At 40.0% G+C, this 27,206-nt stretch overlaps 1 protein-coding gene across 5 annotated transcripts in view; it reads right to left on the bottom strand.

Moving 5' to 3' along the window:
• Positions 1-6,006: 6,006 nt before the first annotated feature.
• CD3H18orf25 (chromosome D3 C18orf25 homolog) overlaps positions 6,007-27,206 on the bottom strand; it is an 85,113-nt gene continuing 63,913 nt past the window's right edge. For 2 of the 5 annotated variants that reach the window (XM_043558726.1, XM_043558722.1), the window contains 3 exons: positions 17,906-18,032; positions 16,769-16,822; positions 6,007-9,482 (listed from right to left, as the gene is read on the bottom strand). In XM_043558726.1, the coding sequence (XP_043414661.1) occupies positions 9,293-9,482; positions 16,769-16,822; positions 17,906-18,032 (371 nt within the window). In that variant the 3' untranslated portion in view covers positions 6,007-9,292. Of the gene's footprint in view, positions 9,483-14,744; positions 14,806-16,768; positions 16,823-17,905; positions 18,033-27,206 lie in introns of all 5 variants that reach the window. The other 3 variants (XM_043558723.1, XM_043558727.1, XM_043558725.1) reach the window with 2 other exon arrangements.

Raw genomic sequence — 27,206 nt, 5'->3', positions numbered from 1 at the left:
CCCTCTAGGGAACACCAGACTCTCAGCCGAACAGTCACAGAGACTTGGAGCAGGTCACAACCAGGAGGGGTGGGGACTGCTGCAGCAGGATCTCTGGGGTCAGGGACATGTTATGGGTAGTGAGAAACTGCCCCTACCCCCCAGCTCCGGCCCTGCGGCTCACTGCCCAAAGGACGCAGCTGCGGCCACTGGGGCAGAGTGTCAGAAATGGTGTCTTAAGGTGGCCATCAATTTTATGGTCCACACAGGCTACCGTCCTGACCTTGCCCCAGGAGCAAGCACTCGCATTTCAGTGGGGGAACAACTGGTTTCTTTCACGATAACCTTCACCCCCTGGTGGCAGATTTGACCTACACAGAAATCTCACCAAATCTCACCAACTCGCTCCAGAGGGCAGGTCTCTCTTCCTAAAGTTGCTCTCAGGGACAGGAAAGCCTGCACTCAGTGAGAAAGCTGGGCATGCTTGCCTTTGATTCCTGTCACGTTGGTCTCCTAAGTCCCAGTTTCCTAACTGGGTTGCAACTTACCTAGATTTGCCCATTCTGGATATTTCCTGTAAATTAAAGAATATGTGAGCTTTTGTGACTGGCTTTTGTAACTTCTTTCATTTGACAGGTCGTCAAGGTTCATCCACATAGGACACTGCATCAGGGCTTCATTCCTATTTATGGCTGAATAATACTCAACTGTACAGCTAGATGACACTTTGCTTATCCATTCATCTGCTGGTGGCCATTTGGATTGTTGCCCTTTTGGCTACTATGAACAATGGTGCTGTTAATACTTGGGTACCAGTTTTTGTGTGAACCTAGGTGTTCATTTCTTTCAGGTGTATACTTAGCATAGGAGTGGCTGAGTCATGTGACAACTTTTAACAGTCAACCCATTTTCCAAAGTGGATGCACCACTTTACATTCCTACCAGCAATGTAGGAGAGTTCTTTCTGATTTCTCTGCATCCTCACCATGTTATTATTATTTTTTTAATGATTATTTTGAGGGGGGGGGAGGGCAGAGAGAGAATACCAAGCAGGCTCTGTGCTGCCAGCATGAAGCCCGACACAGGGCTTGATCTCCTGAACTGTGAGATCATGACCTGAGCCAAAGCCAGATGCTCAACCAACTGAGCCATCCAGATGTCCCTCTCACTATGGTTTTGAGGTGCATTTCCCTGATGATTAATGATATTTAACATGTTTTCATGTGTTAATGAACCAACTATATGTCTCTCTTGGAGACATATCTATCCAGATCCTTTGTCCATTTATTAATTTGTTTCTCTTTATATTATTGACTTGTAAGAGCTCTTTATTTATTCTAGATACAAGTCCCTTACCAGATAAAGGTTTGCAAATATTTTCTCCCATTCTGTGAATTGCTGTTTTGCTTTCTTGATGGTGTCCTTTGAAGCATAATATTTACCAGTTTTATTTTTTTGTTGTTGCTTGTACTTTTGGTGACATATACAAAAAGTGTTGAGAGGAAAAAAAAAAGTGTTGAGGACATCTAAAAGGAATTCAGCTTCAGATCTTACCCATGCCCAATAGTATCATCTGGGAAGTCATAAAAAGCTTTTGTTCTTTCTACTTGAGACAAAGAAAATTTAATTTTATTATGAAATATTTAAGATATACATAAAAGTGTAAAGAACATATATATACCTGTGTCCCCCCCTTACCCAACTTAAGAAATTTTGCCCATAAAGTTGAAGTCCCTGTGTCCCCTCCTTCCCTTCCGGCAGTAACCATTACCCTGAATTTGGTATTTATTATTCTCATGAATTTCTTTATACTCTTACTGCACGTGTATGTATCTTTTATCAAAATATGGTATTTTTTAAGCTTCATATAAACAGCATCATGTAACACATATTCTGAAATTTGCTTTTTCTCCACTCCACACTGATTTAACTATGTTGATAAAACTGCTATATGAATAGAGATCTAGTTCATTAATTTCCACAGTGGCTAAACATTGTATAAATACACTGTTTGTCCATCCCATAGATGAACATCCATGTTGAAATAGCCAAAAACTGGGGAAAATGACACTAAAAAATTTTTGAACACATGAAATAGCTTCTCTAGAACCATGGCTTTCCTTATCTTTTTGACTGCAACCCACAGTAAAAGAAATACATTTTATATCTTGACCCTATGCAGACATATATTTGTGTGTAGGTGTGATCAGCATGTAACAAAAGCTTCATATAACAATACTATTTGTTAACTGCTGTGTTGTTATATTCCCTTAAATAAACAAAAGATGGCTTACAGACACTAAATTGATTTCATGACTTCCCTGTATAGGTTTTCAACATGGTTTAAAACCTGTTCAAGAGAATTAGCCCAAGGAGTGAATTTTGTGGGTCCTGACATGTCTTAGCTCAGGATGCTATAGCAAAATACTATAGAGTGGTGGCTTAAATAACAAACATTTTTTCTCACAGTTCTGGAGCCTGGACATCCAAGACCAGGGTACTAAACATGGTCAGATTCAGCTAAGAGCCTTCTTCCTGCATACAGACAGCTAGCTGCCTTCTTACTGTGTCCTCTAGCATGCAAAGCTCAGGTCTCCTGTCTTCTTAAAAGAGCACTAATCCTATCATGGGCACTTCCCTGTTATCTAAACTTAATTACTGCCCAAGGGCTCCATCTCCAAACATCAGACTGGGGAGCAGGGTTTCAACATATGAATTGGGGGGTGGGGGGAGAACACAAACATTCAGTCCATGCATGAGGTATACACATATTCAGCTTTACTAGACAACTCCACTGTCTTCCAAAGTAGCCGTAGCAAATTATGCTTGCACAAAAAGACAGGTTGTCACTGTTCTGCCTCCTGGTTGGATTTAAATGTACTCCTGATTTGCCTACATGAAATAGCATCCTGTAAAGTTTGTGTTTCCATAATTAGTGGTGCGCCCAAGCATCTTTCCTGTTTACTGGCCATCTGTATTTTCCTGTTCCACCAACTATGAGACAGGGAATCTATCCATGGAAAGAGAATCAATCAAACATTACCTTCTCAGGAAAACTTCCAATTCTTCTCAGGCCAGAGCAAAGTAGAATCAACAGCAAAAAGAATAAAGGAAAACTAGGTGGAGAAAAGACGTTTTGTTTTTCTTAGAGCTAAAAGCCCTAATTTGGCCCACAGGAAAAACCTGCTCTTGCAAAGTCTAGCCATGCAAATCTGGGTAAGTTGTTATTCTTCTGTTCTCAGTCTTCCAATCTGCAAAATTAGGATAACAATCTGTACCACTTCTTACTCCCATGTGGAAATTCTGAACTAAACATTCTTTTAAAACTTTGAAAACTAAGAGTTTGTAGAAAGTCAAGGTTCTATGGTGTTAGTCATCCAGTGCCTTCCAAAAGCCTCAGGAAGATGATGGAACCATAGTCCTTTGAACAGCTTCCTAGAATGAGCTGCTGCCCTGAATTCCTGCCTGAGAAGCCCGACAATTCCACAGAATATCAAATGATTACCTAAAATAATACAGTCCTACCTTTCAGTCTCAGAAAAGAGATCTAAAAAATTCTTCATTTTATAGGTGCGGAAGTTAACTCCCCTTGGTCAGATGGCTTTTCTGGGGTCTCCTAGTCTCTGGTTCAGGCTTTTCATACACTAGCCACCACACCCTCTGGTCGAATGGCCCTTGTGCTGCAGATGCCAAGATCCATCCTACCGTCGGACTTGCCTGCTTGCGTCAGACTCCATTACAGGAGTGAGGGTTCAACAGTGAACAATACTCCACACCTTCCTGCTCTCAGGAGGGAGCCATCATGGAAAGGAAACAGAAATCTGAGGTGTCAATTATCAAAAGCACAAAAGAAAAAGCTGGGTATCATATAGCTTCTTTCACCAAAGAATAAGAAGCTGGACCAATACAATTTACAAGCAAGGGGCCATGATCTATGAGATCACATGGATTGTTGCTGCCATATCCCCCTTCTGAGGTTTGACTCCACAGCCGGCACTCGTTCTGACCCTTCACTCACCCACCCCACACCAAATGGGATCTCAAGGCTAGGCGGAAACAAAGAAACAGTGAATGCTCTTCACAACAGCAGTGCTGAACTGAACAGCAAATGGGTGCTCTTTCCACATCACTATAATGCATACAATCATCACTTGCATCTTTGTCTGAGCTAACTGTTCCTTCCAGTATTTTCGATTGCTGCCTTCTGCTCCAAGTGGATTCTCCCAGCCAAAGCTCCACGGTAGCCCAGGAACTTCTCAGATTCTGTGACTCGGTGCTCTCAAACGTGGAGTCAAGGAAGTCAACAAAATCATACCTACCAATGATCCAGGAAGATCACTCCTTCATAGATCAGTAATATAGTTAAGACAAGTCCTAGAAGAAATTCACTTTACTTCGGCTGCAAAATTGGAGCTGAAGAGAGATATGCATATATTTGATCAAAGACTTATCTAGAATTTTTCTCCAGAGTGAAGTTATAAATAGCTGCCATCTACCATGAAAAACATACCAATAAGGCAAGGCACGGCAAGGCCAAAAGCTAGCCAAGAACAAAAGGAGGAAGGCAGAATGAGAGTAAGTACTTAGCCACAAATTATTTTACCTACTCGTTCTATAAATGCAGCATCGAAGGGCAAAAAGGTTAAAAGCAAGGGCCTAGATAAACAATTTTCTTCTAGAGTCCAAGAAAAGAAGAGTTTCTCACAGGCACTACTACATCTAAGTCTCAGATACAAGGTAGTACAACAGAACCATTCAAAAAACCTGAAAACATTTCCCCAACTGTTCACAGTGTATTTTCTAATTGTTACCAGGCCCCTTTCCAGTGCAAGTAGAACTAAAAATATTCTTGAGGAACAATAAGAGATCCAGAAGTGGTATTTTAGGAAATACAGGCCTCACTGTCCCCACCTCCCCATTCCCCTTTACATGAAGATAAGTTACAAAAGTCATAAGATGCTAATATGGAAGTTCCTCTCATTTGTAGAACCAAATAATAAAACCAGAAAGTAGAATCAAATTAAAAGAAAAGTTCTTTAGGTTGTTTTTGAAACACCATACATTTGATTCAATGTTCGACCACGTGCCAAGTACACACAGTCACGGCGCCCTGTCCTGGTGCACTGGTCTCTGAGAAGTTAACTGTCAGCTGACTTTCAGTTCCCAGGAGCAAAGGTGCCTAGCACTAGGACGCTTTCTGCTCTCTTTAGAATCTCACTGGTCCTAGCTGGAAAGGGATGCAGGGGCTACAGGACAGCCAGAGCAAAGCTACTTTTATCAAGACCTAACACCAACGATCACTTGCAAAATATTTTGGGAGTAGGGCACAGCTACTGCTTGGAAAAAGTTGGCACATCGGTAAGATCTGTTAACAAAATATAATCCGCTTTCACATCCAAAAGCTAACTTAGGAGCTGCTCCAGGCACCATCTAATTAACTGAAGCAGATAGAAAAAAAATCCTCAGAAATTATGATTGTTTAAATACACTCTATTTTATTTTGTCTTAAAATAGTTTAACCTTTATGCTACAGACTTATTTCAAAAAACAGAAAATCTTATCTTGCACCAAAAAATATATATATAACACTCTGTTTTATTATTATTTTTTCTCCAAAGACCATTAAATACTAAATGGAAACAAAAACTAAATAATGAATGTAAAGAAGAACCAAATTTTGTTTTAAAAACTAGAGTTGCACATTTTAAAACATTAATTCTAAGCAATGATTTGTCGTCACTGCATCAAGTCCACACTCACACTCCAGCAACAGCAGATCTGTTAACCACCAAGTGCATTGGTTCCTAGCCATACAATGGCTAACATTTCATTTTCATGGTAAGAGGAGCAAAAGGCTTCATATGACCTTTGTACTCTTTAAAAAACAAAACAAAACAAAACAAAACAACAACAAAAATATTTCCTAGTTATCCAGTGATTTCTCTTTTAAGATCACTACCCTTTAAAATTTGTTAAAAGAATAAGAAGTATGTAGTGTTTTAAATAAAATGAAAAATACAACAGCAATGGACTAAAATACGTGATTATTTTAAACAAACAGTGCACAATCTGAGGAAGTTTGGTTAGGGCGCAATCATTTTTATATATACATGGAAGTCACATCATACACATACTGGAAAACAGAGATCAGGGGGCTCGTTGCATTTTTAAAAAAAGTTTAAACTAAAAGACAACATTGTGTCCCCAGCTCTTTCAAAAACTTTGTGACACAGTATAAAAAGCAGGCAACAAATTCATTTTGAAGTTACCTATGGTGGTGCTATTCTGCTAAAAGGAACAGTGAACAATGGACTAAGTTAGAAAATCAGACAGTTCATATTCACAACTGATGATAATAAAAGCAGAATTTATGCAATGCTCAACTGTAATAAATCCTGGAGTCCACTCAGTCTGGCCCCTTCCATCAGAATGGAAAGACAACTACTGGTGAGTAGATGTATACGCTCTAGGGCAGCCAGGATGACCTAAGAGCTAGTTACTGCTCTGTGGTTTCACACTGGAGGGGAGGGGAGGGAGGAGCTTAACTAAATTGGTGCCACAATCCAAGCCGTGACCCAAGTGCACCACTTGAGCAGAGACACTACTTTGAATAATGTTCTGTGGAGCATAAAGAAGTACTGATGCTACCAAATGCCAACACTTTAGTTAAAAAACAATTCCTTTAAAAGAAATTTCAAATGTCATTGGACTTGTTTCCCACAGAATTCTATCAGTAAAACACCTTGCCAGAAGCCACACCCTCACTCTTCTGGATCTGGCAATGAAAGAAGAGCTCAAACAGTCTCTCTACAGTTAGTAGGTGGAAAAATCCCAACCCTGTAGGGGGAAAAAAGCTGAGTGTTTCTACCATCCCTCCCTCTCCCCTTTTTGCATGTTAACTTCTAAATCGCTGTTCTGGCAACCAGTCGGGTAGTCAGGATGCTGAAACAGGGGCAGGTGTGGGAAAAGTGCAACCTGGTGTAAAAACACAAGGCCACAGCGCTCTGCTCCCAATTCACTGTGCATATAGCACACCAGAAGAATTCTCTTTAGAAGATGACTACTGGGGGCTAAAGAAAGTGTGTCATGGGAAATCACCTGCTGTGTGGAATCAAACAAAACACACTATTAACATAAGAATAGGTAATGTGAAAACATTCTTTAAAATGGGGCTCTGCCCTGATACTGGGGAAAAAATAAGCTGCAAAAACTTCAAGTCATATAATCCACTCTATTCTTGTCCCAATGATTTTCCTGGAAAACACAGACCAGAAATTGTACATTTCTGCTTTGTCTAGCATTTTAATTCAAGTCAAAAACAATGTGTAACAGTAAAATTCAATAAATTAATCCTAAAGTAAAATGTGAAGGTCCAAGGATACACCAGTAGTGAATCTGCAGAAGGTCCTATTTAGCTCTGGCCTCTGGATCTTTGGTTTTTGTCTAGAACTGTGGCCATGTGAGAGATCTGATATATGAGGTGCTAAAACTTGAGGTTCATGATCTTTTAAAAGCCTGATTAAAACTAGATTGGCAGAAAAATACTAGTTGATGAAGAACAGAGGCCAGATCAAATGAGATGCTACCAGAGAAGACCAAAGAACACATGCTCATACCCACTCCCATGGAAGAGGTATATGGAATAACTAAAGCAGCAGGAAGAAGGGTAAAGGGATAAATGAGTCTTTATAGAAAAAATGGAGAAAAGGCCAGGCAGGTGGAGCCAGGCAGACTCTGACGCATGCACTCGCAAGGGTGTCCCATTTGTCTCGGTGGCCACGCCACACCTACCCTGCACAGTACCATGTGCAGAACAGGCGCTTGGTACATTTAGTATGTCCACTAAATGACAACTGAAAATGGTATTTCTCATGCTCTTAAGATAAGGAAGAGCCACCAAGGCATTTGGGGAGGGAGGCAAGGGCTACAGCAATGTTATATGGTAAATATGGAAACAACAACAACAACAAAAAGCAAACAAAAACCACGGAAAAACAAAAAGATGAGGTCTTCTAAGCCAATAGTACTTCACTCCTCCCCGTGCACAGTACATAGTGTTCTAACTAGGTATTGCTTGTAAAAGAATTCACTAGTAACTACAACATGTTATAGGAAAAAAGGTAGTAACTAATGCCACAAAACTCCAACACTGGCATTTCCTGAATTCCCTGAAGCTCCTAACCACCCTTTGCTTATTTAGATACTGTAAAACCTACAGTGTCATTTATGTGCTTTGCATCTGGTTTCTTATGGTTCATTTTGATTTTTCCACTTTTAGATGGTAGAGGAGAAAAATACCCAAATATAGCATCAGGTCTATTTCAGCTCAAGCGTTACTTAAAACAGTTGTTGTACATCCTTTACAGAGAGACCAGCTATGAAAGAAGGCACTGCCTTCTCAGACTTGTAAGTGCCCACAGTCTTAGAGACGAAGACAACTTTTCATATTCTACTTAAGTAATAGGTTTCTGTGTTCTCCTGTTATGTAAACAAACCAGGAAAAAAAAGCTGAGGGACAAAGATTTTCTTACTGATCTCTCAATGCTCTCCTTACATGCCCAGAAAACCTCATGGGTATCTAACTGAAATGCCTCTGCCCCAAAAGGAGACATTTTCCAAAAAATTATGAATTATTGCCACAAGGAGACCAACTAAGTCACCTTAGCAGTATTTATAAACACAAAGGGGCATATCAATTATTTGTGCTGTGGGAAATCAGCCAGGAGCAAAGTCAGGAAAGAAGGCAGAAGACTCAAGCTAAAAGAAAAGTAATACTTCTGTCTTCTATTTTTAAGGACAGGTTTTCAAATGCACATGCCCTACTAGGTGCCAATAAGGACCTGACTAAATGTGTGCAAATGCCCTAAGGTAGGAGTGCCAATGGGTGGGCTGACAGTGGTCAAGGCTAGATATTAATTTTATTACACAGAAAAATAAATACAAGATTCAAAAACTGAAATCCATTTCACCTGGTAGTTAAAATATTATTCTAAAAGGAAGGCAGAGTTTCCTAAGATTGAAAGTCACCAAGTAAAATGAAGTTGTCTAAGTTGTCTAATAAAATTCATCATTCTCCTATTCCTACTGAGGGAAAGAAGAAATTCTTTTCTCTGTGCTAAGTTATTTTCCTAAGTGACTTCTTTTAATTAAAAAAAAAAAAAAAAAGGAAGGGGGGGGCAATTTTCCATGAGTTTGGATTATACAAATGCCACAAACAGCTTCTGAGGCTGAAGCTATGACAATGAACTTCCATGTCACAAAGAGGAGGAGGAAAAGGAAGGGAACAGTGCAGAGGAGACACAGTGACATTGTATTACAGTAGGTATTTACGTCTGCTATCCTCATCCAAGGTAAGATCAACAACCTCTGCAGGTGAAGCCCAAGTCTGCTGGGGAGTCACAGCAGTCCATGACTGTGTTTGCCTGGTGCTGACATACTGCGTGCCCGAGCCATGCTTCCACGAAGAAACACTCTGAATCACACCTCCTCGAGGATGAACACACCTGCAATTGAGACGAAGAATAAAAGTATAAGCACGGTTAATCCCACTGTAGGAAAAATATAAGGCAATATGGCTTCACTAGCACTGAATGATACCTTCACAAAGATAAGCCTATATGAGTCTGTGAAATGTGAGTCTGTGAAACTTCCAACCAATATCCTTCCCTTTTTCCTATTTGTCTCCCTCCTTGCCTTTTGTCAAGTTTAGTCTAAAAGTGTCAGAAACTCCTGAGTTATGTCTAGATCTGTTACTGACAATGCATAGGTAACATGATGTTTCTCTGAACACATTTAAACCTCTGGGGTCTTCAGGACAGGGCAGAATACGAATCCAGAGCAAAACTGGGATACCCAAACAATCTTAATCTAACCAAACGACATGGTAAGAAATGTAAGTACAAGCTGTTTTAAAATAAGTCCTATGCCATACTGGGAAGAATACCTTCAAAGACAGTAATAGTAATACTCTTTTACAGATTGGATTTCTAGAAGTCTGTAAGTACTAGGTCATGCATAAAGGATCAATTTTCCTTATCCTGAAGGTCACAACAGAACACTTGGCTCATTCATCTGAAGTGCTTATGTGCTTTAGTTCAGTGAAAGTAGCAAGGTTGAACTACTCAGTTAAGGTTCTTTAAAAGTGCTTCATCAGAGGGACAGAACTGCCTTGGTGATAAATCTCACCAAAAGTTCACTGGAAGAAAAAGGTTTCGAAACACTGACATAATGAATTCCACATTCCAGTCAAATGATAAAACTGAGCCTCCAGGATGAATCACTGAGTAACTGGATTCAGATGAGAGGAAGGCAGGCACTCAAGCTATCATTGCTACTTTTGTTCTCACATCCATCACATCCCTATGTAATATATGTAAGAAGTGACAGCTGGCAGGATTCTAGTCACATTAACTACTACAGTGGATCTTGAACAGCTGTTTAACAACCTGTGTACAATAAGTGATGCTGGGTCGCTTGAGAATTCCAGCTTTGATACACTGCTACCTGCACTGCCAGGTTCAAAAGAACATTAGGGTAACAATGGACAAATTTTAGCTACAGAACTGCCCAAGGACCCCTAAGCTCCTGGAAAGAGGTCCTGTTCTTACAAAGGTAGCTTGAAAACTACTCCCTTACCAAGTGAGGTGCCGAAAAACAGATCCCTGAGGGCCAGAGCAGAGCAGGGGGCAGAAGGTAGATTTGTTACTGTACCAGAGGCCCATCATTTGTTGAGAATGGGCTAAGCAGCTACTAGCCCAGAGGCTACTATGTTTTCAAAGATTAGCCAGTGAAAAGCATTAAAATAGGAGACATAAAGTCCAAAGGCTAATCCAGATCTGTCCAACGCATTAAGTACACTCAGATGGAAGTGATCATGTAATCACAGAAGAATGTCAGCCAAAGGAGTCCATTCAATGTTTACAGAAACAGTTTTGATGACTGATGGCACTAGAATACTGTTTCTTAAGCAGTCTCACCTCATTGGACAATCCCAACAGACCTATGAGGTAGATGTGGAAGTTACTACCCATACTCAATCGAAAGCAAAATGGAGGGTTAAAGCGGTTACATGATTTGCCCAGGGTCACACTGCATGAAAGTGGTGGGCCAAGGAGCTTCAAGCCAGGTCTGATGTGGAGTCCAATGCTTTTCACAACATCACGCTGTCACTTCACAAATGTGTATGTTAAGTTAGGTAAGGTAAAACACAGTGAGAGTCAGCAGAGTGCAAAGATAGGCCCAGATTAACGACTTAAAAATATAAAGTTCTTCAATAATTCAAAAGCTCATCTGTACAAGTACTAATTAAAGTAATCGTAGCTAGAAATTTAGTAGAATTCAGAGAATGAATGACTACAGAGAGAATCGATGTCATCTTTGGCAGAATTCCTAGAAATACTTCTGAAATAAAAGAGGTATTTAGTCCCAACTGTTACTCTACACTGCTCCCTAAGTAATCATACAAGGGATTGACTTTAAAAGGGATCTGAGCCAATCTGCTCATTTTACAGAAGAGAAAACCAAGGCCAAAAGGCAACTGTCCAGGGTCTGAAGCAAGGTAAGCACAGAACCCAAACAAAACGAGGTCTCCGGCAGGGAGTTTATTTTCCACTAAGTAACTATGCCTTCCTCAGACTACAGCTGAAGTACTGTACTGTGTCTGGTTGTAAGGAGCACTGCTTAGCCCGTGGGAGTCATTACAGCAAAGCAGATTCTAGAAGGTACTGATACTATACAAGAGTGAGAGGTGTAGAGCCACTATTTACTACTGAGGAATGATGGATAGAGGGAGAATAAGGAGATGAGGCACTTCAACTATCTAAATTGGATCACTTCTGTAGTTATGTTACAAATGATTCCAGTTACTGGAAACTACTTTAAGTACTGGACTACTGTAAGCAAAAAACAGAATTTGTTGGAAAGACCCTTGAGGACCTCAAAGAACCTAAGAATGATGGGATAACTAGGCCTCATTCACTGGACTCAAGCCCCAACCTCTCAATCTGTTTCTCTTATTTCAAAATTTTAGATTCTCTGGAGAATGTGATGATTCCATCTTTAGTCAAAAGTTCTCCTGGCTCCTATTTAACTGTAACTAGAAGGTCAATTCCCAAAGAAGGGAGAATCGCCATGGAAGAAGGTGGCTACTCCATCTTGTACAGAGATCTCAAGAGCAGACTAACAACCATCAATCAGTTTACAGAGGGAAGCTTTAGGTGATCACGACTATGCAACAATTACAACTACTATCAAATGGAAACAACTTCCTTTTACGCTTTCAAGCAAGTGCTGGGACATCTATCAGGAATACGAAAGTATTCTAAGAAGACTTCTAAGGTTATCATTGAGTTTAAAATTTTTAAGAATACAGGCAAAACTCTCCTTTTAGAAGTCACGGGGTGCAGTGGTGGGAAGGCTCTGACAAGAAGATGGTGCAAGAGGGACTTCTGTTTTTTGTTTTTGTTGTGTTGTTTTGTTTTGAGAGAGAGCAAGCAAGCCAGACAGCAAGCACAAGTGGGGAAGTGGGGTAGGAGGGGCAGAGAGAGGGAGACAGATGATCCCAAGCACGCTCTGCCCTGAGCACAGAGCCCCATGCGGGACTCGAACTCACGAACCGTGAGATCATGACCTGAGCAGAAATCAAGAGTTAGCTGCTTAACTGACTGAAACACCTACGTACCCCGAGACTTCTGTTTCTTGATCAGAGTGCTAGTTACCGGAGTATGGGCAGTTTATAAAAACTAAAGTGTACATTTATGACTTTTCTAAGTGTGTTAAAGTCAATAAAACACTCAAAAAATTTTTTATGATTTAATGACCTCAATCATCTTAAATAAAATGGTAGCTAAGAGATGCATGAGGCCAGAACAAGGCTTTTAACACATTCCCTTTTTAAATACACAACAAAAGGACTCATGCTGGTAAACAAAGAGTGCTGGATAAACATTTCAACTATTTTATAAGACAGTGTACATTATAGATCAACTTATACCAGATAGGGAAAGGTTTCAGGAGGAAAAGGGACCAGAACAATTGTTATAAGCCCTACAGAAATGCCCTATAAAAACAGAAGTGAGAGACTCAAAATTTTGTTAATCTATGCACATAAAATATACAGTTTCAGGTATTAACACATACCCTTTCCCTGTATGATGAAAGACATGGAGTGGGAACGTACTCAGCTGTTTTTAAGTTTGTTTGTTTATTTTGAGAGACAGTGAGCAAACAAGCGGGAGAGGGGCAGAGAGAAGGGGAGGGAGAGAGAAACCCAAGCAAGATCCACGCTATCAGTGCAGAGCCCAATGCAGAGCTCAACCCCATGAACTGTGAGATCATGACCCAGGCAGAAATAAAAAGTTGAATGCTTAACCCACTGAGCCACACAGGAGTCCCATACTCAGCTGTTTTTTTAATTCATCCAAACTAATTCTAGTGTAGATACAGGCTTTGTTTTCACAAAGCATTTAATCTGCATATGATTGACAATTGGTACAAAACATAATCTAGAGTCATATTTTGAGTCCTATATTCAAGAAAATGCTTAGGACTCACTTCCCCCCAAAAAACCTACTTTATAAACAGTAAGTTTTGATAGAATAATTTCCTGCTCTTCATATACTGAAACCAATAAAGGAGAGACTTCACAGTGGAAAAGAAAAAACAGAGAAAGAGGGCAGGCTCTCATGGTCAGCTTTAATACAGTTCATTTACTGTCCTACGAAAACAACATTAAATATTAATCATTTTTGCTCTCATTTACAGAGCCTGAACATGACCTTTTAGATAACATTCCTACTTATTTTTCCTAGCTAAAGATGAAGTGAATCTTCATGGCTTCAGAGAAAATGCCTGTCTGCCTCCCCTGCTTTTTTAGGGTTAATGTTTACAATTAGTTCTAGGAAGCAATCCATCTTAAATGCAAAACGCTTCTAGCATCAACTCTTCTGTTGTGGGATGAACCAACATTAAGACAAATGAACACAGGACCAAAGACTACAGTGAGTGAGGTTAGGATCTGATTATTCCCAAAAGCCTCAGAGGACAGGTATCAAAGAAACTGTTCTAACAGTTCCATAACAGAAAGATCTGTGCTATATCCATTTATCTTCCTAGGGCAATTACCAATGAAGCTGGTAGAAGAAAAGGAAAAAGGAAAAAGAAAAGTATCGGCATGAGGGCCATAAATTAAAAGTTCTGGCAAAATTATGTGGGCACAGAGGAGCTAGAGGTGCTGTAAAAGTCTCTATAATTTGCAAAGAACATCTTGTGAAAATGGACTGTCCAAAAATTAACTCCTAGAAATGATAACATTTAGGTAACACAGCGAGTTAATTACAACAATACAAGGCAGCCAGAAAAGATGCATTCAAACCATTAGTTCAGAAGGCATGCTTTCTAGTCTGTGATTAGAAAAAACACAGAAGCTAAAGGAACATATCAAATCTAAATTAAAAGAACAGGTAAAGATATTAACATGCAAGAAAAGAAAAACTTAAAAAAAAAAGACACACTGTAACTAAAATTACTGAGTGCAATGTCAAACAAAATTCTTCCAATAAGGAAAAACGGCAATGCAATGCAATGCAAATCAGAGCATTCCCAAAGAGAAAAGCTCAAGAACCAATTCTGAGTTTTTAAAAACTCTCAGCCCACAACAAGGTAGAATACCAAAAAGAAAAAATAAGAACAGGACAACTAAATCCAAACAAAACATCTATGCATGCAAATCAAATTAGAACAAAAAGATGTGGATCAAAACCTAAAACCTTTTTCCAAGCGATAACCCTGCCAGAAGCCCATCAATACTTCATAACTGCAACCCTAGACCTGTAAAAGAAATAAATTCCAGATGAGATACAGGCAGCCAAAAGAGTAACTCTGAAGCAACCAACAAGAAAACTTCTCCCCCCACCTGCTCCTCAGCTTTTAATCTCAATTATTTGGAAGATTATCATGCTTCCTCTAAAGAAAGTGCTAGAAAATGTTCAGAAAGACACAAAAGAGCCAGTAAGACTCTATTCAGTCCTCAACCCAAAGACCAAAATAAAAGACCCTCTCAGAATGACACAAGCGTCAGCTCAAAGTACTCTAACAAAACTTCTCAACGCCAACATTCTATTGTATGGGCAGCATTAACCACCACTGAGATTTCATAATACATTTGTCACCTCTAAGACTGTATTTCCACAGGATTCAAACCAAAGTATCAGAATACATCTTTATGCTTCAGAGCCTGTAAGGAAAAAGTCCTTGAAAGTAATGTTATGTACTGTATGTTATTTAAAATGTAGTCAGCCACTTGACTTAGTTCAAGAGTGGAACAAACATATCTATAGAGTAAAGTGACAATCTGGATAAAAGACCTAATAAGTATGGAGAAGGGTGTAGTAGACAAAGTGTGTGTGTGTGTGTGTGTGTGTGTGTGTGTGTGTGTGTGTGTGTGTGTGTTGGGAGTGGGTAGGAACTTAAAATTTAAATTTCTGAGTTTTAAGAGAAATATAATGATAATTTTAACTCCGGATACCAAAAATATTGGTAGAAAAAAAGAAGCTAAGGAGTTCATGATGGAAGAAAAGTTGAACAAAGAAGCCAAGAAGAAGGGTGGCTCACTCTGTAACATTTGTAGGCACAAGTAAACAGTAAAGAAGGGAGACTTGATATAATAGAGAACTGAACCAAGTTAACATGTTTCGAGAGAGAAAGAGATTAAGTAATAAGCAACACAGGTTATTACCCACTCTTTGCTACTTCAGTAGGAACACATGACTAACAGTGAATTAAAATTTGAAATGTAACTCAAGACAAAATTGGTGAATGGATAATGTGCAAACTGAAGATAATTTACCTGTATCAATCTGTTAATAGGCAAGGTAAGGTTTACAGTAGGGAATAAAAGGATACTCATGTCTTCTTTATTGCAAGGAACAATGGTGAAATAAATAATGGCAAACACATGCTAAAGTAAAGGAAAAAACCAGAAGGTCTATAGTCTTTCATCTAAAGAGGTAAGTCAACATGAAAGGAACAGATTAAAAAAAAGAGAGAACAGGAAAAAGTATTTGATTAAGGCAGAAAAAAAAAAGGAAAAAGAATGAGATTAAGGAAAGACAGAAGAACGAAAATTCTTTCCCACCAGAAAAGGGGAAATAATCATTAAACACAGGAAAGAAAAAAGGAAGCAGCTATGCAGGAATACTTCTGGCATAAACACAGGACAGAAGATGGAAGTGGTTAGGTCTGATAAAGTGAACTGGCCGCTTTTGGGGAGAAGACATGTTAAACCATGACATAATTCTACAACCTTAAAGTCCCAACAGGTATGACCTGAAAAATGCTCTCAGAAAGTAGAATCAGTTCTAAGACAAAGGTACCTTCGATTTGTACGCATGTGTATTTTGCCTGCGCTCTCTCCTGCTAAGTTCACTTTCTACATAAACAACAGAAGAAATGCTGGTGAATGTTTTCCTTTCTAACCAAAGAGTAAAATCAGATCTAAGAGCCAGGTAATGTAGATATTGTGTAGATATATGTATCTACTTGGGGAAATCAGGAAAGAAATCACAACTTAACTATTGCAGCATAGAAGAAAAGTTGTTTGCTATATAGAACACAGATTTTCTGGAGTCTAAATTTTTGTTTTCTGTGTGTGTGTGTGTGTGTGTGTGTGTGTGTGCGCGCGCTAAATGTTCCTCAGGAATACCTCTGAGAGGACTATAACCAATTCTAAGGAACACTATCTAAAGCAAGAATCAGCAAATGTTTTTCTACATGGGGCTAGACAGTTAATTACCTTAGGCTTTGAGGGCTATCAGGTGTCTGTTGAAACTTCTTCTCAACTCTGCCACTGGAATGCAACAGCAGCCACAAATAATACGTAAATGAACAAGCATGGCTCCATCCCAATAAAATTTTATTTATGGATAAATATACTGTATTTATGTGAATTTCATAAAACTTCCACAAGTCATAAAACATCATTCTTCTTTTGATCCTGTCCCCCCTCAACCATTTCACAATGTAAACTAGGGGCGCCTGGGTGGCTCAGTGGGTTAAGCATCTGACTCCAGCTCAGGTCATGATCTTGCAGTCTGGGAGTTCGAGCCATGCGTCCAGCTCTGTGCTGACAGCTCAGAGCCTGGAGCCTGCTTCGGATTCTGTGTCTCCCTCTTTCTGCCCCTCCCCTACTCACACTCTGTCTCTCTCTCAAAATATTAAATACTAAAAAAAAAAAAAAATTTTTTTTTAAATTAAAAAGTAAACTAGTCTTAGCACAAGGTCCATATAAAAACAGGCAGCAGACCAGTGGGCTATAGTTTGCTCACCCCTATCTTAAAGAATGACAAACTTCAAAAGTTATTTTCATAACTCTAGACAAATTTGATGTCTTGTGGCTTTTAATCCTAAAAATAGGACTGCCTGAGTCACATGAACATCACTAGAAATATACTATGTTAGGAATAGACCAAAGTAACTCGCAGGTTTTAATGAACGACAAGAAGAGGTGCTTTAGGAAACAAGCAATACAGGTATGATGTCAGATGTATATTTCCCAATTGTTTGCTCCCAACACATTTCAAGATAAAGTGAAAGGCAAGAAAATATGAATGACAGGGGGAAAGGTAGGATGACACTATGCCATAAGAGAAAAATCTGTCAAGGTTATCTAGACATTTGCTAAAAATATGAGGAAAACATCAGTTCTATTTCACATGCATATATGGTTGAGATGTTCTTGATAGAAGATGCAACACATTCTCAAGCTCATTATCATGTCTAATCAAAAAGCATTTTCTAAGCCACAGGAAGCTACAAGGTAGCTCCCACCATTCATGCCAGCCATGCCGTGAGGACTACCACTTTCTTCTCACTTTATGGTTAAAATCAAATTCACATTTAAAATATCAGAATGCTCCACTGAATGTCCTACCTTGCATGTTCCTGAACTCCCACAATCTCCACTTCACTATCTGAAGAGGCAATATTAATTTCTTCATTGAGTGGTACATTGCCAGCCGAAGTCTTGTCACTTGCTAGGAATCCTGGATCCAAATGACCTGAGAGAGAAGGGGGGCAAAATAAGCACTACAGTCTGACTTCTTACAAGCAGCATGAAACACTCATTGACAGATTTCCCATCCAGGTTAATCACAGAAACAGAACTGCCACATGAGAGCTTGGCAGAGTTAAACTGTCAAGTCTCTCATTCTCTATTCATTAGGAGGAAAAAAAACTAAGTACTTTAGTAAATAGGTATATATAAACTATGATAATACTCTATTATATTTTATTCCGTAATGCTTTTTGCATTCAACTCTAGTCTCCTTTTAAATGACCTGTATAACAGGTTTGTCACCACCTAGAGGGCAATAAGGTTCTCTACTGCTTACTGGTAAATTTTATTATTTATTTATTTATTTACTTACTTACTTACTTATTTATTTTTAAGTAGGCTCCACAACCATTGTGGGGCTTGAACTCATGACCCTGATATCAGGAATCACAACTCTTCTGACTGAGCCAACCAGGCACCACCACCACCACCACCACCACCACCCTCCCCACCCCAGGGTAAATTTTAACAGAACAAAATTCTAAAGCAGAAAAGCTCAAAGGCATAAATAGAATAAATAACAGAGGTACTCATTAATATCATATTTACACTGGAATGCTTTATGAAAGTTTTAACAAACTTCTTTTAAACAACCTTAACAGTTTTTCTCAAAAGGAATGTAGAATTGACAAAATCTGACCCAAAACCACATCTAAAAGAAAAGGCTAGAGGCAGATCACAATTTTTGTTCTGAACAACTAAAACATAACCTATACGTTGCTGACAGCTCTTATTAGAAAGAAACCACATATTCTGAAAAAGCATGACAATTTGTGGCAGTGGGACATATAAGAACTTTTCCACAAGGGGCTTCACAAAGCATCTATTACACGGTAGAATATAACATTCTCCCAACTCACAGAAAACATGAGCTTCACAGAACTCTCTCTCAACAAAGGCTAAGAGCATAACATCAAAGTACACAGCCATATAAACAATTCTAACCAGAGTTAAAATAGTTCAGCTTATGTATCCAGCTCTTAAATGTTATGACCTTTATGAAATAGAATATCTAGGAGTCAACATGAAATAAACCAAGTTGCAACAGGCACAAATTTTCAATTACTCTTTAAAGGGTGTTTTTATTTAAATATATTATCATCTGATACAATACTGTTCCTCCGTATTTAAAAAAAAAAATCCTTGGTGACACTTCATATAAACGAAGCACGTATCAGTAAGATTTTACACATACAACTCTCCCCTCTTCCTCCATCACCTTCACATCATTCATACCAATGTTTCAAGGTCACTGAGAAACCTTGTACTTCCATACTCCTGCGAAATTTTAGTATAACCCTCTTGGAAAATGATACACAGTCACAAAGCAAAAGTCTTACAATTTCTATACCCTCTGACCTTGTAATCCCATCTCTGAGAATTTAATTTAGTCCAAGGGAAAAAACTTTAAATAAGCAAAATGTTATGAGGTCCAAAGATAGTGACTACAGTCTATGTAGAAACTTGGGGAAACATATGCATAACACAGAAAGTGTCACGTACAACACTTTAAAAATATTTTGGTGCTGGGTAAAAGTTGTAAAAAGCAATCAAGCTTGACTTGGACTGTGGGTCTTTTTTACAATTCTTTAATATTACTTTTACTTTTTTCTTCAACTGAACATGACACTGATGAGAAAAAAGACTAAAAAGCTTAAAATGGCTTCCAGATACAACAGGTAATTGAGATATTACAGTTTGCAAGGGCTTGTTAAACTTTCTGTATTAACGAATAGCCTAAATAGGATTCTACACACTGGCAGTGGGTAAGTATCTTTGAACGTCACAAGCAAATGAAAGGTGGCATTCACCAGATAAAGCCCAGTTTTGTTAAATCTGGGTTGGTTGCTTAAATGAAGTATGGTTAAATCTTGATTTGGTAAACTCAGATTCTTGCTCTGATGCCAATACCTTGTTTGTGGCCAAGTCTTTTGTCTAATTTCTAGTTCAATGTTGAAGTTAGAACTATCATCATATACACTATTCCTACTACACTTCTAGGAAAGAATACAAATTGATAGTCTCTTTTTTCAAACCTTCAACTTGTCCATGTTCAATCTTTTCAGCAGCCTTGCTTTGTGCAACTATAACAATTTGCTTCTTCTATTTGTTCCTACAATAAATGCTTATTTATGACATGCTATGCACTAGGTGCTAAGAATACTATAGAGATCAAAGACAGGAGGTGCAGTGCCTATGCTCAACTCAACGAGCTCACGATATACTTGGGGATTCGAAAAAGCAGTACATTATACCATGGCTTGAAAATTGCTGGGGGGTCTGAGGGGCTCAGTTGGTTCAATGTCCAACTCTTGATTTCAGCTCAGGTCATGATCCCAGGGTCGTGGGATCGAACCCCGCTTTAGACTCTGCACCGAGCATGGAGCCTGAGATTCTCTCCCTCTGCAGCTCGTTCTCTCTCTCTCTCTCTCTCTCTCTCTCAAAGTAAAAGGGGATGGCTCAGTCTGTTAAGTGTCCATCTCTTGATTTTGGCTCAGGTCATAATCTCACAGTTTGTGAGTTTGCACCCCGCATCGGGCTCCATGCTGACAGTGCACAGCCTGCTTAGGATTCTCTCTCTCCCTCTTTCTCTGCCTCTCTCCTGCTCACTTTCACTCTCAAAATAAATAAACTTTTTTAAAAAGTTTAAAAAAGAAAAAGAAAAAAAAAGAAAATTGCTCAGTCAGAGAGCAATTTAAAGATATGGAAAAGGGAGGGAGTACCTGTGTGGCTCAGTCAATTAAGGGTCTGACTCTTGATTTCAGCTCAGATCATGATCTCATGGTTCATGGGTTTGAGTCCAGCATTAGGCTCTGCACTAACAGTGTGAAGCCTTCTTGGGATTCTCTTTCCCTCTCTCTCTGCCCTGCCCCCACTCACCCTCCCACCCTCTCTCGAACAAACATTTTCAATGCTTTTTTTTTTTTAATGTTTATTTATTTTTGACACAGAGAGAGACAGAGCATGAATGGGGGGAGGAGCAGAGAGAGAGAGGGAGACACAGAATCCCAAACAGCTCCAGGCTCTGAGCTGTCAGCACAGAGCCCGACGCGGGGCTCAAACCCACGGACCGTGAGATTGTGACCTGAGCCGAAGTCGGATACTTAACTGACTGAGCCACCCAGGCGCCCCTAAACAAACATTTTCAAAAAAATAAAAAAGACATAGAAAAGGGAAATTTCCCAGACTTAAGAATAATCAAAGACACAAAGCTCTCAGGAAACAGTAGGCACAAATGAGAGGAAGTAGCAATACAGAACACTGTGTTGCCCTTTAGGGTATAAAAGTTCAGTGAGATGTGGGGTAATATAGTAAAAGCAGTAATGGGAAACAAGGCTGGCAAAGTCAACAGAGTTCAGATCATAGTAAGAAGTCTGGAACTTGACCTTGCGAAGTAGGAAACCACTGACGAATTTAAGCACTGACATGATCTGATTTTCCATTTTTAAAAATTGCGTTTTGGCGTGTAGAAATGCAACTAATATCAAAGCAGGGAATATTAGAGGCAAGAAAACCAGTTAGACTGCTATCCTGGATGAGAAAGGACTATGGCTGAACTAGAAAAGAAACAAAATGGGGAACAGTCTGTGTGCGTGTATACACAGACAGTTAGTAATGGTGGGCAATTAAAAGTAAAAAATGATGGCTAGGTTTCTGATTTAGGTAACCAGATAGAGTAACAGTGCCCTTTGGTGCACCAATGAACAGCTGAGGATGGCTGCTTAGGATGTGATAAGGACATGTGTCTGAGATGTCCACGGGGCAGCTGGAGGTACTGTTCTAAAAACTCATGTCAGAGGTCGAGGGAGAAATAAAGAGTCCTCAGCAACAGCTGGGAAGGTAAAAGTTAACAAGAGGAACGAAGAGGGCCTAGAGCAGAATGCTGACGGACACCAATAATTAAGGGTGGGAGCATGAAGGGCAGCTCACCAGGTTAAGTGAGAGGTAGTAAGAAAACCTTAAGATGTGAAGCCAGGACAGCCAGGAATGATCATTTCTAGGAAGAAGTGCTTATCAATGCCCAACAGAGAGGTTCAGTGAGAAGAGGGACTAAGTAGAGTCCACTAGAATCAGTAGTGAGATGACTACACATATACCTTGGCAAGAAGAGCCTCAGGAGCGATAGGTATAAAGCCAATGTGGCAAGGCAAGCTGAATGATAATGCAAAGTCAGAAAGAGCAGACACATTTAAACAGTTATGCTATGAAAGATAAGGCAACAGGATAGTACTGAGAAAGAAAAAAATGCGTTTGAGGGAGGGGAATGCATGTGTATGAATAATCTTAAAAGATGGGAAAGATCTGGCCAAATTTGGGGGGGGAAGGCAGAGAACAAACAGATGTGATGGCAGAAGGCTGAGGCAATCTGCATCTGTGAAGAATGCGGGAAGGCCACGTGCAGAGCACAGGTATGGGTAGGGTAGCAGGGTGGGGGTTCAGAAAAGTGAAGGAACACTATGAAGAAAGAACACTGCCTAAGGAAAGACAGGATCTGCCTGGCAGCACTGAGAGCAGGCTGCAGATTAGGAAGTTAAACTCAACCCTCAGCTCTGCAGCTATGTGATTTTCTCCCAGCTACGTGACACAGGCTCCTAAGCAGCGTGTCCTAAGCAGCGTGACACAGGCTCCAAGTGTGCGTACGGGGATCTGACTTTGCCAGCTGGGTACACCAGGAAAGCTGGGGAGCTGGCGAAGGAGAGGTGAGCTTAAACATGCTAGAGTGGCTAAGAAGTGAAGCCAGCAGGGGGCTGGCAAAGGACCGGGTGGCAGGTCAGTGAGGCAGAAGAGCAGTGCAAAGGAAGTAACAGCATGAGAGGACAGAAGAGGCCCCCGTGGAAAAGGAGAAAGCAAGAGCAAGAATAGGAGGAAAACCAGTGGTTAGGGGAAGTAAACACCGTAATTCAACCCTCTTGGCTACCCACAAACACAAGCCTCTGGGACCCATCCATTGCTCTACAGTCTGGTCCTCTACTCGGCTGCTACTCTCCCTCGCTCCATCCAGCCACCCACTACTTACCTTCCTACAACCTTTCCACTGCCCTCTGGAATGTCAGCTCCATGGAAAACTGCACTGAGCTTTTCCTTTCACCTCCCCTGTGGAAACTGAACTCCTGAAAATGCCACCTAGCCTGACTGCTGCTAGGTAGCTGCTCCTACACCTGACTTTCAGGACCAGAATCACTGACAAATCCTGTTGTCCATCCTCATGTACCAACACCAGCAGCCCCTATCTCCCAGGGCACTTCCCTTGACTGCCACATACCAACTACAGGACGGTTTCACTCATCCATGAAACATTACTGGCACCTCACTTAGTCTCTATTTTATGTCCCGCTATCATGATTCCTTATTCTTATATGAGTGCTCATTATTTATGTGGACAACCACCCTAAAATTCTCCATGCCTACTCTCTAAGCAGCTGAGCCCCAAGAGGCACTTAAAACTCCCTGTAGTAGGGGCACCTGGGTGGCTCAGTTGGATAAGCGTCCAACTTCGGCTGAGGTCATGATCTTGCAGTTTGTGGGTTTGAGCCCTGCATGAGGCTCTGTGCTGACAGCTCAGAGCCTGGATCCTGCTTGGGATTCTACATCTCTCTCTCTCTCTCTCTCTCTCCCTGCCCCTCTCCCACTTGTACTCTGTCTCTCTCTCTCTCAAAAATAAACAAACTTTAAAAAAACACACAAAACAAACCTCCCCGTGGTAGACTCACAGCAAAGGGCTCAGCCCTTACCATCCCCAAAATAAACAAGATAACTGAATTAAACCAAACTAAAAAAGCAGGTTGTGGGAGTCATGGTTTCTATAACTATAGTTATTACTATAATTGTAACTAAAATATAGTTATATTTGATTACCCAAATCTTTTCAACAGTAATTAAGAAAACACGACAAGAATATGACAGAATTAGTTCTTAGTGCCTCTGTGCCCAGTTCTATCTCCATAGTTCTTTTTAAATTTTTTTTAATCTGAGGGTAGCCCGCAATTCTAATTTATGATTCCAACTTGTGAAATGTTCTGCCCCAGTCATCAATATTTCTAAATAACCGGTCTTCACTGATTAGGTCCCTCATTATTATAACCATATCACCTACAGAACCTCATTTCAGATCTAGAAATATCATCACTCTTTTTTAAAGAAAGGGGAAGAAATGAAAATTACTATGCTACTTTTGCTCACAATTTTATTACAATATCTTAAGAAAAACAAGGTAACTGTCACCAATATTTAAGATTCTTCTAACTTTATTCATTCATTATGGATCTAGAAACTAGTAATTTACATACTGACTTCACATTAGAGCAATTCAAATCATTCTGGTGGTGCAATTTGGGCCATAAAAATTGTAATCCAACCTTGCTGGTATTTACAGAACTTGTGCGATGTTCTAAAATTGATCACTTAATATCAGGTGCTCTGGTAACCAGTATCTTTACTGCTTAGTCTAAAAATCGGTATCAAATAGGAGCTCCTGGGTGGCTCAGTTGATTAAGCATCCGGCTTCGGCTCAGGTCAGGATCTCGCGGTTTGTGAGTTCGAGCCCCACATCAGGCTCTGTGCTGATGCTCAGAGCCTGAAGCCTGCTTCAGATTCTGTATCTCCCCTTCTCTCTGCCCCTCTCCTGCTCATGCTCTGTCTCTGTTTTTCAATAATAAACAAAAAAAATATTTTTTTTAAATCAGTATCAAAAAAAATAAGTAAGGGATACTGAGGAAAGTGATAGGGACTAAATACAAATTTCTTGGTGAATATTAACTCTAGACTAATGGTGTGAGAGTTGTGCCACATTTCCTGTCAGAGCCATTAGATAAAATGTGCCATTCAGATAACAAGTCAGCTGAGACCCCACCAAGTCTATGGGATGCCATGCTCTACAAGAGACACCAAGGCTTTCTCCAACGGCCAGGAATACATCCCCTCTTCTATCTATTTCAGACCCAGGACTATTAGTCCTTTTCTCTCAGCGTAACACTCTTCAGAATGCCATACATTCCTCTGGGAGCTCCTGTGCAGGGCTTAGTTCTCTGGCCCCTGGGCCATCCTCCACTGTCATCCCTCCAACTCGTGACCTCATAGGAATCCAATGACAGAGCAATGGCCAAAGCATACACAAAAGTGAGTCTCAAAGATGCTATGGAGTTCTCAAACTGTCAATGGCAATTAATCTTTCCTGTTTCAGGATAAGAATAAGCCCTGTAGAGAAAGTGTAAATACCACAATTACCATATATTAAACTGAAAGTAAATCACAGGACTTATATTTTATTGGGGCAGGAGGCCCTCTCTATGCAGCTCTTTGCCTGTGTGGCTCTTTGGAAAGATAACTTCATGTACTCTCTAAGAAAATTCTAAATTTTCGTCCTCCCACTACAGACCTTTTCAACACACAAGTCAGAAAGAAACAGCATAAAAAAGTAACTAAATCATCAATGCAAACATTTTTTTTCTTTTTGTCTTCAAAGAAATAATGTAGCTACTTTTTTCTTAAGGACAAATCATTTCACTTTTTATTTTTATTTTTTAGAGAAAGTGTGCACACATAAGTGGGGAGGGTGAGGGGGGGGAGGAGGGAGAAGGGAGGAGAAGGGAGGAGAAGGGAGGAGAAGGGAGGAGAAGGGAGAAGGGAAAAGAGAGAAGAGAGAAGGGAGAAGGGAGAAGGGAGAAGGGAGAAGGGAGAAGGGAGAAGGGGGGAGAAGGGAGAGGGAATATCTTAAGCAGGCTCCACACTCAGCACGGAGCCTGATCCCATGACCGTGGGATCATGACCTGAGCCGAAATCAAGATTCAGACTCTCAACCAACTAAGCCACCGAGGCACCCCAATGTAGTTATTTTTTAAATCACAAATCTATTGAGGAAGAACTAGTCCTGAACTGATTTGCAGCACATTAAAGGAAATTATTACATACCAGATGACAACAGCCTATTAAGTATAAAAAAGGTTAATATCTCAAGTCACTATTCACTTAGTTTTAAACCAAGTAGTAAATTATTACCTCGTATTTAGTTTTTTCAGTAAGAATGTTTTAAGAAAGCTTTAAAAAGTAGGGGAAGAAGGGGGCCTGGGTGGCTCAGTCGGTTGAGCATCTGATTCTTGACTTCAGCTCAGGTCATGATCCCAAGGTTGTGGGATCAAGCCCCACGTGAAGTGCTGAGCGTGGAGCCTGCTTAGGATTCTCTCTCTCCCTCCTTCTGTCCCTCCCCCCACTCATGTACCCTCACTTTCTCTCTAAAATAATAAAATGAAAAAAAATTTTTTTTTAAGTTGGGGAAGAGAGGGTCAGAAATCTAAAATCATATATAGTCCATACAAAACAGGTAAAAATAAGTGGAACCTGAACAAATTTATCTCCTTCACAAGACTGCTACATTGACTTTAAAGTGCTAATAAGAGAAACATGGCCAATCTAGCCTAAATATAAAAAGCCCTACACTAAGAACAGGAAACAAGATTTGTTTCTCTGCACTACAACTAGTGTTATGGACAAATCAAGATTATCATCTGTATTTCAGGGATGGGAACATGTTCAATAACCTACCTTCTTGACAAAAAGGCTGATGGGAAAAAAACTATCATTTCTGTATTCGTTTTAATTTCCTTGGGGGCCGGGGGAACACTCTAATTCAGTTTATCACAATTACAAGCTTTCTACACCAAGAGTACTTCAGACTTCTGCTGGTCTTAGCTTCATCTGCATTTACGTTCACAGTGAGCTATTACTAGCAATATATAAAAATTAAGCCATTTTCAGATCTACTGATAGTTTCCTAAACATGTCCAATGCAAGAGTTACCTGGGGGTGATTACCAAAAACAGGTTTTTCAGACCCCATACCAGATCTACTTACAGAATCTTCAGGGAGAAATCTAGGATTCTGAATTTTTATCAGCACCCTGGGTAATTTTGACACCCAGGTCAAGTATCGGACATTCCTGTAGCCAGAGCAACTCATTCCAGGGGAAGACAGTAAATTAGAAATTCACAGATTAGGTCCATTAGTCACCTGCTTCCTTACTCAGCCTACTTCAGCATGAATATATTAGCATAATGCCCGCTAGCATTCCTGAAGGCCTGTGTGCTATATTCTGTACTAAGTACAAACAATAATCTTTCGGGGT

The sequence above is a fragment of the Prionailurus bengalensis genome, chromosome D3 (assembly GCF_016509475.1).
Source record: "Prionailurus bengalensis isolate Pbe53 chromosome D3, Fcat_Pben_1.1_paternal_pri, whole genome shotgun sequence".
Taxonomy (NCBI): Eukaryota; Metazoa; Chordata; class Mammalia; order Carnivora; family Felidae; genus Prionailurus; species Prionailurus bengalensis.
This window is presented reverse-complemented; position numbering and strand designations above follow the sequence as displayed.